The 11412-nt window shown below is 34.3% G+C and overlaps 2 protein-coding genes across 2 annotated transcripts; one reads left to right on the forward strand and one right to left on the reverse strand.

The window, feature by feature from the left end:
* The first annotated feature begins 2084 nt into the window (after positions 1–2084).
* On the forward strand, positions 2085–4379 carry LOC101215176 (pentatricopeptide repeat-containing protein At1g31920). The gene has a single exon (XM_011654326.2). It carries the CDS (start codon positions 2496–2498, stop codon positions 4314–4316), a length of 1821 nt encoding a protein of 606 aa, XP_011652628.1. The 5' UTR covers positions 2085–2495; the 3' UTR covers positions 4317–4379.
* A 263-nt stretch (positions 4380–4642) lies between these two features.
* On the reverse strand, positions 4643–10557 carry LOC101214936 (phosphomevalonate kinase, peroxisomal). Its single transcript, XM_004136162.3, has 11 exons — positions 10218–10557; positions 10032–10094; positions 9607–9757; positions 9027–9124; positions 8593–8705; positions 8442–8494; positions 7885–8265; positions 6815–6919; positions 5980–6207; positions 5271–5393; positions 4643–5122 (listed from the first exon to the last, which is right to left on the reverse strand). The coding sequence occupies exons 2-11, from the start codon at positions 10037–10039 to the stop codon at positions 4859–4861; spliced, it is 1524 nt and encodes a 507-aa protein (XP_004136210.1). The 5' UTR covers positions 10040–10094; positions 10218–10557; the 3' UTR covers positions 4643–4858.
* Positions 10558–11412: the final 855 nt, after the last annotated feature.

Below are 11412 nucleotides of genomic sequence, written 5' to 3' on the forward strand. Positions count from 1 at the left end.
TGTGGAAGATTTAAATTCGAAACTTCTTGCCCTTAATGTACATATAAGTGTCAATTAAACTTAACTATTATCCTTGATGTAAATATAATCATATCTCGACCATGTAATCTTATAACATATGTTAAGAATAACCTATAAACCTAATCAATTATAAAAGGATATATCCATATATGAATTAAAAACAAATTAGAAAAATATATAATACACTTTTTATATATATATATATATATATATATAATTCAAGATAATTCCATTACAAAGTTATCGTACATCAATCTAAAAAGCAAAATCCAACCTTATAGTACAACAAATCAAAGTACACCAAAGCTAATATAAACAAAAAGAAAATCACTTGAACATTCCCAAGAAATCAATGTAACACCCACCCCTAGAAAAATTAAATTAAAAGAAAAAATTAGCATAAGAAAAGTTTTTTCAAAAAAATGAAATTAGAGAATAGGGCCTTGAAATTGATCAAATGGGTGAAATGGGTGAGGATCATTGAGAAGGTATTTATCTGGACCTCTAAAGCTTCCATGGTTAATTCTCTCCTTTCTTCCCCATATGAACTCATCATGATAATGAAACTTCGTTGCAACATCTTTTCCTTTGCTCATATCTCCAATGGCAGCAGCTACAGTAACTGAAATGAAGGCCAAAATGAAGATGAGAATGAAAGAGAATTTAGCCATTGAGAGTAATAGTTTTTTGGATATATGTTTTTGTGGGATTGGTGCATACATACATATATATATATATATATATGAAAGGGTTTTCAAAGGGATTGCTTTGTTTTCAAGTCATGTTGGTAATTATTTTTGCCTTGGTCACACTCATGGTTTTAGATGATGGCATATATCCCTTTATTGCAAGGTTGGTTTTTAACTTTTACAGCTTTTAGTTGGTTAGTTTTTCTCAAAGTGAGCATATAAATTCAGTAGTAGTAATTGATATGAGTTTTTTTAAGGTCAAAGGTTTAAATTTTTGTAGTTTACTTCATAGTTTATAAGATTAGCTTAGGAAAACGTTATGGAATTGAATTTTGTTATCATATAGAGATTTTTTCACCATGACATTAAGGAAAAGAAAACAAAGTTAAGAGAGGGCAAAAAATCTTCATAAATGTGATAGCATGTTTTCAAACAAAAAATGAAGTTTATGGTACCTTTAAAAACATTTTTCTTCTGAGTTTTTCTAATACAATTTCATTGAGAAATTCGAACCATATACATTTTGGTCACTTTGATGAGTTTATCTTAGTACATTTTTGTTTGATTGGTCCTAATAATCATAATTGGTGTGTTTGGTATGGTTGTTATGATTTGATGGAAGAAGAAATAAAAAGGGGGTTGAAATGATGCAAGTAATTATGCAAAGTTTTGAATGCAAAAACGTCACAATTGAACCAACATAGATGAGATGGATAAATTGAAATAACTTTTTTAGATGTTGAAATTATTTTTGTATTTAAAAAATATATTTTAAGATTTTTATTTAACTCAAATATGATCGATTAGCATTCCCAATTATCAACGTTGACTACTGTTGTTAAGTCGAACATTGAATTTTCCATCTCCATCCGTATTTCTTAACTCAAATAGAGTGGAAAAAGATATAATCCACTCGTTAACATTCCAACATATTTCTATTGTAAAAGTAATTTTGAAATAATTATGAAAAGTTAAAGTTAAACATAACAATTTTTTAAAAAAATATACACTTTTAAACAAAAGACAACGTTCAGAAGTGTGTTTACTTTCTGTAATTTAAAAGCGGATGAAAAATCTATATTTCACAAGATTTAATCGTAACGAGATTTCTAAGCCCGACTTTAATATATATATATATATATTACCATTGATAAATTAAAACTAGACCTCGTTTGAAAGCAAGGGTAAAATATGGAATGCATTTATGCATTTTTGAATGGAGGCTATTGAATTGAACTACCCATCAAGCAATGCCCCACAGCATAAGGAATCAAAGAAACATTTTAAAGTGACCCAGTTGGGTGAGCTGGCAAAATATAAGAGGTTGAAATAAAAGAGAAATATCCCAAAAAGCTCACTCTCTTCCAACACATTATCCTATCCACAATCCCCACATCTCCCATAATCTGACACTTAACTCTTTCTGGCTGAAATCCTCTTTTGAAATCTCATGGATGAGATTCACAAACCCTTTCTTCTAACTAGTCTTTCCTCCCTAACATCCAAAACCTTAAACAAAAACACTCAAACAAACTCTACTCTACTCTTTTTTTGCCATCTGCAACTCAAAATTCCACATCTAAACCATCAAATTCCCAGCTAACCTTGTTTACAATCAGTTTCCACGTCTCGATCTCGACAGGGTACCTTGTTTGGTAAGGAATCCATTATGATTCTTGAGTCTTTTCAGAGAAACTAGTGTTCCACAATGGTAAGCATAGCATTTTGTTTTGCTGTGCTCTTATTTTCTTTTTTGTAGATTTATAAGATGGTAAGGACAAGAGGATGATGGGGACATCAGTCCTTAACTATAATCATCATTTATTGCCCTCAAAAGATCTACCACAGAGTTCATCAGAGTTGAATTTGAAGCAGAAGGAGCAAGAGTATTTGTGTCTTGTGAAGAAATGCAAGAGCTTAGAAGAATTCAAACAAGTTCATGTTCAAATTCTGAAGTTTGGTCTTTTCTTGGATTCTTTTTGCTCAAGCAGTGTTTTGGCTACTTGTGCTCTCTCAGATTGGAACAGCATGGATTATGCCTGCTCCATTTTCCAGCAATTGGATGAACCTACCACATTTGATTTCAACACAATGATTAGAGGGTATGTTAATAACATGAACTTTGAGAATGCTATTTACCTGTATAATGATATGCTTCAAAGAGAAGTTGAACCCGACAACTTCACGTACCCAGTAGTTCTCAAGGCTTGTGCACGGTTAGCAGTGATCCAGGAAGGAATGCAGATTCATGGCCACGTATTCAAGCTAGGTCTGGAAGATGATGTATATGTACAAAATAGCTTAATCAACATGTATGGGAAGTGTCGAGATATCGAAATGTCTTGTGCTATTTTTCGACGTATGGAGCAAAAGAGTGTGGCTTCTTGGAGTGCTATAATTGCAGCTCATGCTAGTCTTGCAATGTGGTGGGAATGTTTGGCGTTGTTTGAGGATATGAGTAGAGAAGGATGTTGGAGAGCTGAGGAAAGCATATTAGTCAATGTGCTATCTGCTTGTACCCATTTGGGTGCTTTTCATTTAGGAAGATGTGCTCATGGTTCTCTATTGAAGAATATTACTGAACTAAATGTTGCCGTTATGACTTCCTTAATGGATATGTATGTGAAATGTGGGTCTCTACAAAAAGGATTATGTCTCTTCCAAAACATGACCAGAAAGAATCAACTATCCTATAGTGTTATAATCTCAGGACTTGGCTTACATGGATATGGTAGACAAGCTCTACAAATCTTCTCAGAAATGGTTGAAGAAGGCTTAGAGCCCGATGATGTTACCTATGTTAGTGTTCTTAGTGCTTGTAGTCACTCTGGCCTTGTCGACGAGGGTCTTGATCTTTTCGATAAGATGAAGTTTGAGTATCGGATTGAACCAACAATGCAGCATTATGGTTGCATGGTAGACCTAAAGGGACGAGCAGGTTTGCTTGAAGAAGCATTTCAGCTTGTCCAAAGTATGCCTATAAAAGCAAACGATGTTCTTTGGCGGAGCCTTCTAAGTGCTTGTAAGGTTCACGACAACTTAAAACTTGGCGAGATAGCTGCGGAGAATCTATTCCGATTGTCTTCACACAATCCTAGCGATTACCTAGTTTTGTCTAATATGTATGCAAGAGCTCAACAATGGGAGAATGCAGCTAAGATCAGGACAAAAATGATCAACCGCGGTTTGATCCAAACACCAGGGTATAGCTTGGTGGAGGTCAAAAGCAAGGTATACAAATTCGTTTCACAGGATAAATCATACTGCAAATCGGGCAACATCTATAAGATGATTCATCAGATGGAATGGCAACTGAGATTTGAAGGCTATATGCCAGATACATCACAAGTTATGCTTGATGTAGATGAAGAAGAAAAGGGGGAGAGATTGAAAGGTCATAGCCAGAAGTTGGCTATAGCTTTTGCTCTCATTCATACATCACAAGGATCTGCAATAAGGATAATTAGAAACCTGAGAATGTGTAATGACTGTCATTCATATACTAAATTGGTTTCAATGATCTATGAAAGAGAAATTACTGTAAGAGACCGGAATCGGTTCCACCATTTTAAAGATGGAAATTGCTCTTGTAGGGATTATTGGTGAATCACTGAACTGTTCGACTATGATTTATGGGAGAAAAACTTTCCCATATATTTTCATTTTGAATCTCATAGAATGTCTTAGCACCTAGGGAAAGGTGGAATGTTGACAATTCTATATGAAGAAATGGTAGGAAGCAAAAAAATAGGCAGGTAGATGACATAAACAAGATGATCCCTAATTTTGCTTCAGAATGGCACCAAAACAAGTGCCACCCTGTATAATTAAAGAATATAAATCAGAACACAAGTAGAAGGTTGGCAATATCATCTCTCCAGAATAATCAAAGCTCCAAAGTAACCTTTTGGAGCATAATGATATGGAAGACAAGGGAAAATTAGTGCTAGCTAGTTCTCTTTATTTATAAAGAAAGAGTAATACATAATGTAAATAGAAGAAGATTACATTGACTTTCATCCAACCGGGGAATGAGTGGATCAACTGTTAATTATCTAAAAAGTTGGAATTAATTTTTCAAAGAAATTAACACTTTCAATTGAAGCAATAAATTATTCAAATAGAACAAAATGAAAACCTTCCCTTTTCTAAATATGAACTGATGAAACAGCTGCTGTAATTGCATTGGTTCGTGGATCACAACTTTCCAAAGCAACACCACGGGGATCTTCTCTAACAAGGAGAGCCAAAATATCCAGTGAACTCCATGATTTAGTCACATTGCTGGTTGAGTCTCCCAAGGTCACGGCAAAAACAGCATCAAATCCACCTGCTCCTGGAACACCAGCTAACAGGACTCCTTCCATATTCATGGTAGCATCTAAAAGCTTGGTTTGTGAATCTGGCTCAATCTACAAATCCCAGAAAATGGAGTTCAGTTATTTAAACGTGTATTTGTCACCGTCGCCATGTCCTAACAATTATCTACACACGTACTTGTGCAGACAAAATGTAGATAATATAATAAGGGAACAAGTAATTAAAGAAGCAAAAGCTAACCGGAACACCAGCGGCTTCACCCATTGAGCGCATATGATGCCTGATCTGAAGCATAGCATTTCTCGCTCCTAATAATGCTTTGATGATGGCTTGCTGGCTAGGTTCTGTGGCTTGATGAATCCACTGCCAGAGTTTTTTTTTAAAACTGCTTCAACATTAATGCAGATAGATATATGTATGGAAAAAGACATAATTTGCTAACATACTCTAAGTTGAAAGTAATTGCATGCTGACTAAAAGCTAAAGACCAGGTCTGATACAAACTTTGGATCTACAGTATATTTTGTGTATATGTGGTATTTTAGACTTCTGGTCCACCTCTAACTTTCACAATTAGTGAACAATTCTGTTAGGTACCCTAGATTATAGGGCAGGGGTATAAGGGTAATTAGATTTGTTGGTAGTTAGATGGTTATAAATAGGAAGTTGGGGAGGGATTATAGATTATAGGGCATGAAGATTTTGGTGAAGATGATAGGCTACAACATTCCTTGAAAGAAAGGAAAGGCAGAGGGTTAGGGTTCCTTTTAAGTGTTGTTGAATTTACTTTTACTTGTTTGTTCTTTTATATTGTAATTTCTGTTTGAGATATCAATAAAATTGAAACACTATATCAGTGTTCTAACAAATTCTAGCAGTATTTCATTCCATCTTTCACAAAAGGCTATTATTCAATGATAGATTTAGATTATAAAGGTGGGAGAAATACCTTCTCCGAGGTGAGCTTGCAACAACTGTTTATGATATATTTATAAGCATCCCAGTGTTCAGCTGCAAGTTTGTGCAAAGTATTGAGTTGAGTTTCAAGTTCTGAGTTCCCTTCTGACAACTTCCTCCATGTGTCTAGAGACTTTTGAGGGTCAGATTTTTGCCATTTTTTGACAGCACCTACCATTGAAGGCGTGGATGACCCTCCCACTCCTGGCTCCCCAAGTACCTGTTCAAAGCACCATGGTCATGGACAAAAAGAAAAAGTATATGCAAGTAAAAATTGTACAAGAATATGCATGTGTGAAATGCAACTTAGTAAATTGTTGAGCTTAATGGCTCACAGAAGTTTGTCTATTATAGTGGATCAACAGAGGAAGAGATTGGAAAAGATTAAAATCTTTTCACGAAATATGTCTGTGATAGTGGGTCGACCAAGGCAGACCAGAAAGACAAGCTGTATCGAACATCACAAATCGCAATTGATGGTCTTAAAAAAAATACACGAGTTCCTGTGATGACAAGATCAGGTGACAACAAGGAGAATTTCAGATTTTTGTGGAGCATGTAAAGCTGAACTGGCAATATGTATGGCAGAGTTGAAGTACGATTAACAAATTATAATTTACAAGTGCTGGTAACCCTCCAGAAAGTGTAGGATAAGAAAGTACGAGTCTCATAACATTAGATTAAGTGGGAAATTTTCCAATTCAGCCTTCACTAATAGAGACTCATTTCTTTAGTACACAAAATAACTTTCATATGTATAACTGTTTGAAGTGGTAATATAAAAATGCCTTCCAAAATAATTCAACAGGCAGATTCCGGAAGCTTACAAGAGTCATTAATGGAGGCAAAGAGAACTTAGTCCTCTCATGGTCCCACTTCTGATTTAAGATATCGACAATGACCTCTTCTATGGGTATTCCATTCTTGGCAGCCTGCATGGTTGCATATAGACAATAAGGCAACAGAAAGAAATGGGAATTTTAATTTGAAAATGAAAATAAGAATTGTCAACAGCAGTGCAGTACGAAGCCCACTTAACACAATTTAATATTATCAGACTCGGTGATTAAAGGTCAAATACGTAACTGAGGTTGTTAGTCACCTCTTGAACAAAGCTATTCTAAGTCTCATAGATGTTATAAAATTGGAACAGGTTGCAATTTAGTCCAATGAATGGTAAGCATATAAAATGATTTGGGCTACAGTTACAGACAGTCAGAAACAGTGTAAATGCCAAAAGTCCCAGTTGCTATTTACCACCCAGAGCATATGATTATCTCCTAGGAGTTCTCTAGAAGGGTTATAAATTCAACGACCAACAATTGTAAAGTCACTGACTCACTATATGTTGGACTTCCATCAGCTTCCTACGCGAACAAAACCGAAGTAAAACAAACCTCTTGTAGAAAAATAAACTAGAAAAGGAAACCAACTTAAACGAGCAAAAGATATTAACTAATAAATGTAAATTCAAATTAGAAATGTATCTAATCTAAACAAAGATAAAATGTTTAAAATAATATAAATCTATATGTAGGAAACTCTTAAATTACTGTTTGACCCAAAAAAATTAAGCTAGTAGGTGAAGGTAAATTGAATAATTAATATTATACCATTCAACAGTCTCCCACTTGTGGGCCGAAAATATGTGAAATGCTCAATAAGTGGAAATCAATATTTACTGAGGAAGAAATAACAATGTAGGGGTTTGAACAAGGGACCTCCTTAGACCACACTGCTCTGATACTATCTTGAATCACCGATTGACCCAAAAGCTTAAACAACCTTCTAATATTACACGGAAGTATGCACCAAAAGTGAGGAATTCATTTTGTTTAAGTCAGAATCCAGCCTAACCATACAACACATAAAGAGGGACAGCCCGTGGAGAAGAGACCTGAGCAGAAGAAAGCACTTCTGGTGAAAACCGAACATAGCGTTGACTGCCATAAACTGCAGAACTGACATCAAAGCCACTGCCAACTTTTCCTTGTGCAATGCAGTGGGCACTTTGAGCTATTATATGCACCAAATCAAGACCCGCACTGCCTCTCTGTTCTTGGTCACCTGTCAATAATGAAAGATTTACAACCCCTAGGTAGTTAAGTAAAGCAGCAACTACAGCAGCTGTCATTGCAGCAGATGAACCCAATCCAGTTTTTGCAACTTCAGGCTTGCAATTTTTCCCTAACGATTCCTCATCGTTGAATGTAATTGATGAAAAAGGAGGCAAGGAAGCCAATGATTCTGATGTTAGAGGGAGTCCACGGGCCTCAATCTATGAAACGGACATTGCATAAGCTGTAAAAACAATGTTCTAGAGTACAGCCATATAACAAAGCAAGAAATTCAATTAAAAAGAATTTAATGCCCAATTATTGCCTACCCACCCCTGAGGGTAATGAGACTGAGCTATAGCATGAAACATTCTACGTATGAGCAATGGGATAGTACCTGACTCCGATAAGAGTAGAACTCATTGCAACCTAAAATAGTGATATCAAGACCTGCACGTTCAATCCAAATGAATCATAGAGTTAGTACGATATATAAGCAATTTGGTCTGCAAGATGAAGACGGGGAATGAGCAAAAAACTAACCATACCTTGCAAGAGCAGTTTGTGTAATGCATTCTTATTGTCCTTGTCAACAAATTTTGCACTTGCAGCTGCTACACAATATTCCACTGCTCTTTCTACAAAAGGGTTTCTTGATTGACTGAAAACATGAGTATGCAGCACTTATAAGTGAACATGAATTATGAAATGAAAAGCATTTTACCTCTATCTTCCTAATAAACCTGATCTTAATAAATCGAAATTCATTAACTACAGATACAGCAAATAGAAAAGCCCATCCCTAATATGATAAAACCACAGTAATTTAAAACACTGAAAATTTAAGTATTGTGGTGGTCAGGGTCAGGAGTGTAAGATGAAACAAACAACTGAATTTAGCTTGTTTTATTTAGATAACAGCACAGCCAATTGCTTATAAGCAGAATTTCCAATGCTCTACTAGAATAACTAATTTACTTGCCTTGGAGAGACACTCTCAAGAGATTGGTTTTTCAATGACAATTTGTAGATGCTCTCTCTCAGGAGCTGGGGAGATGTCAACTTAATATCTGTCCATGACTGAAAAATATGAACCAGTTAGCAAAAAAGTATTTGACATATGTTGTTGGAAACTTTTTCTCAAGATTTTGTTTGAATATTAGCATTATACAGATACTGAATCCAGGAGTAATATTAATAATAATAAAATGATTGAATCCCATTTCCAATTCTAACCAATAGAGTTCAGCTCATAACTAGTCATAGGGAGCAAGCTGTTCAAGCAAAGTGATATTACCCAGTTGAAGACAGCATCAATTCAGAAGTATATGACTACTAGTATTTTGGCTTTGATTCCCTGATTAGTAGGAAATTACTTTAATCCTAATTCTCCTTGTGTTATTTCCACTCAGCAGAAAACTTAATCATGAACAAACAACAAAATAAAGAACATATGATCAACAACATGCAACTACCAAACCAAAATACGGCTAACATAGCTGAAATTTGAAGTATTAAGAAACAATAAGTTTAATAGGGATAGTTATCAAAGAACCACGCACCCATGCCCAGCTATCTGGCTTAATTTCCTCGTAAATGGGTTTTACAATTGCATAAAAACGAGCATTAGTACTAAGTACGAGTCCTGCATTCGGTTTCTCCAAGACAAGGTAACCTCCGGTCATTAAAACTTTCCCTGGAGCTGAAGCAACCCTGCCAGATATAAAATTGCACAAAAAATAAGAACACAAAATGCAAGTCAAACATGCTGCCTAAGGTAGAGATCAGATCAAAGTGAAAGTAGTTCGGTATCCTCGACTACAATCCTAGAGCTGAGGTAGGACTAAAAAATTGAACAGTCGTACAGTTAATTTCTTTCCCCGAGATCAAAATCAAACTAACAACAATGCATCACAAACCAACACATTCCAGAATCGATCAATCAATCGTAAACGAGGCAATCAATATAAACAACGAACAGACTTACACGGCCATTTCTGCTGTGTCTTGGTAAACTTCGACTTCAAATCAGCTTCTGAATCAACTCAAGCTAAAGTATAATTCCAAATGCACAAGAAATCAATGTTTGATATCCAAATGGAAGTATTTATATCAGAAAACAAAATGCACAAAAAGAATTTCTAAAAGAGAAAAGATTGTAAAAACAGCTTACAGGTCGTGATGGTACAACCGGAGGCTCAGAAGCAATAGTTGAATCAAATTGTTGAGCTCTATGAACTTCGACTGGAAAACACTGAAGAGCAAAGGTGAATTCTGGATTTCTGGTTGAAATTCAAAAGATTTTCAATACTTTGCAGCTCGTAACCGGAAATTCAACGTTCAATGTTGAGCTCTCCGGTGAAAGAGAATGATCCAAGAGCAGTTTGACCCTCTTCCTTCCTCTTTCTAAAGATTATTGATTTAAATTCACCAACTGTTCTACTGTCAAACGTTCATGATTCACGATGCCAAAAAAAAAGGTTTTTTTTTTCCCTCGAAGGCTAATAAATTGCCAATTTTTGGTATATATCAAAACAATACGTATTATATAGTTTTGTTCTTCCAATTCTATTTTAATTGTTTTGTCTCTCACCGAAGAATCGAACCTCTATTCAAAAAAATTCATTTCAATCTATTAGTCAAAAATATTTATATTGATGATAATAATATGTCAATGTTTATTAGCGTCTCATATTTTACTATGTATTATATATTTTTTTAGTTTATTTTACTTTGAAAAACATTTTATTAATTTATTGTTGATTTTTTTAAATAGTCTTTATTAGCCTTTGTTTAAGTACTATTTTTTATAAAGATTATTGTTATTGTCTAATCAATTCTCATAAAGAGATATTTATGAAGGTACATGTAAGATTTGATGGAGCTAATATAACTTTAAAGTTAGATTGCTATTTGTATCACTTTTAGATATAATAATTAATTGTATAATGATGTTTTGAAAGAATTGTAAATAAAGAAAACTTATTGGTGTATATGTGTGTCTGTATATTTATACTAAAGCTTCGATGTGGAGGAATATTTTTCTTATTTTACAACCCCTTCATAACCATTATTAATTTGGTGGATAATTTTGTCATTTGTTAATTGCTAATTAAATCACTCCAATCAAACCATTGTAATTCTTTTTTAGTTTTTGTCTTTCTTTTGTGGTTTATCTTTTATTTGAGTTTTATTAATAAAAATAAGTTATAATTATTAATTATCATTAAATATAATCAAATGTGAATAACTATCAAATGTATTTATCTATTAACTTCTACAAAAAATTATGTATATCTTTTAACTATAATCCCGTCAGTTTCAAAACTTTTAAAATTTGAGTACTTGTCGATATCAATTTTGTTACT

Source organism: Cucumis sativus, chromosome 3 (genome assembly GCF_000004075.3).
Source record: "Cucumis sativus cultivar 9930 chromosome 3, Cucumber_9930_V3, whole genome shotgun sequence".
NCBI lineage: Eukaryota > Viridiplantae > Streptophyta > Magnoliopsida > Cucurbitales > Cucurbitaceae > Cucumis > Cucumis sativus.

What these genes read in the sequence shown, in the direction of transcription:
- LOC101215176 (XM_011654326.2), top strand. Translation starts at nt 2,496, where the DNA reads ATGATGGGGACATCAGTCCTTAACTATAATCATCATTTATTGCCCTCA.
- LOC101214936 (XM_004136162.3), bottom strand. An exon ending in CTTGAGAGTGTCTCTCCAAG is followed by an intron (nt 8,706 to 9,026) that starts GCAAGTAAATTA and finishes TCATGTTTTCAG; the next exon opens with TCAATCAAGAAACCCTTTTG. An exon ending in TGCCTCCATTAATGACTCTT is followed by an intron (nt 6,208 to 6,814) that starts GTAAGCTTCCGG and finishes TGCTTTGAACAG; the next exon opens with GTACTTGGGGAGCCAGGAGT.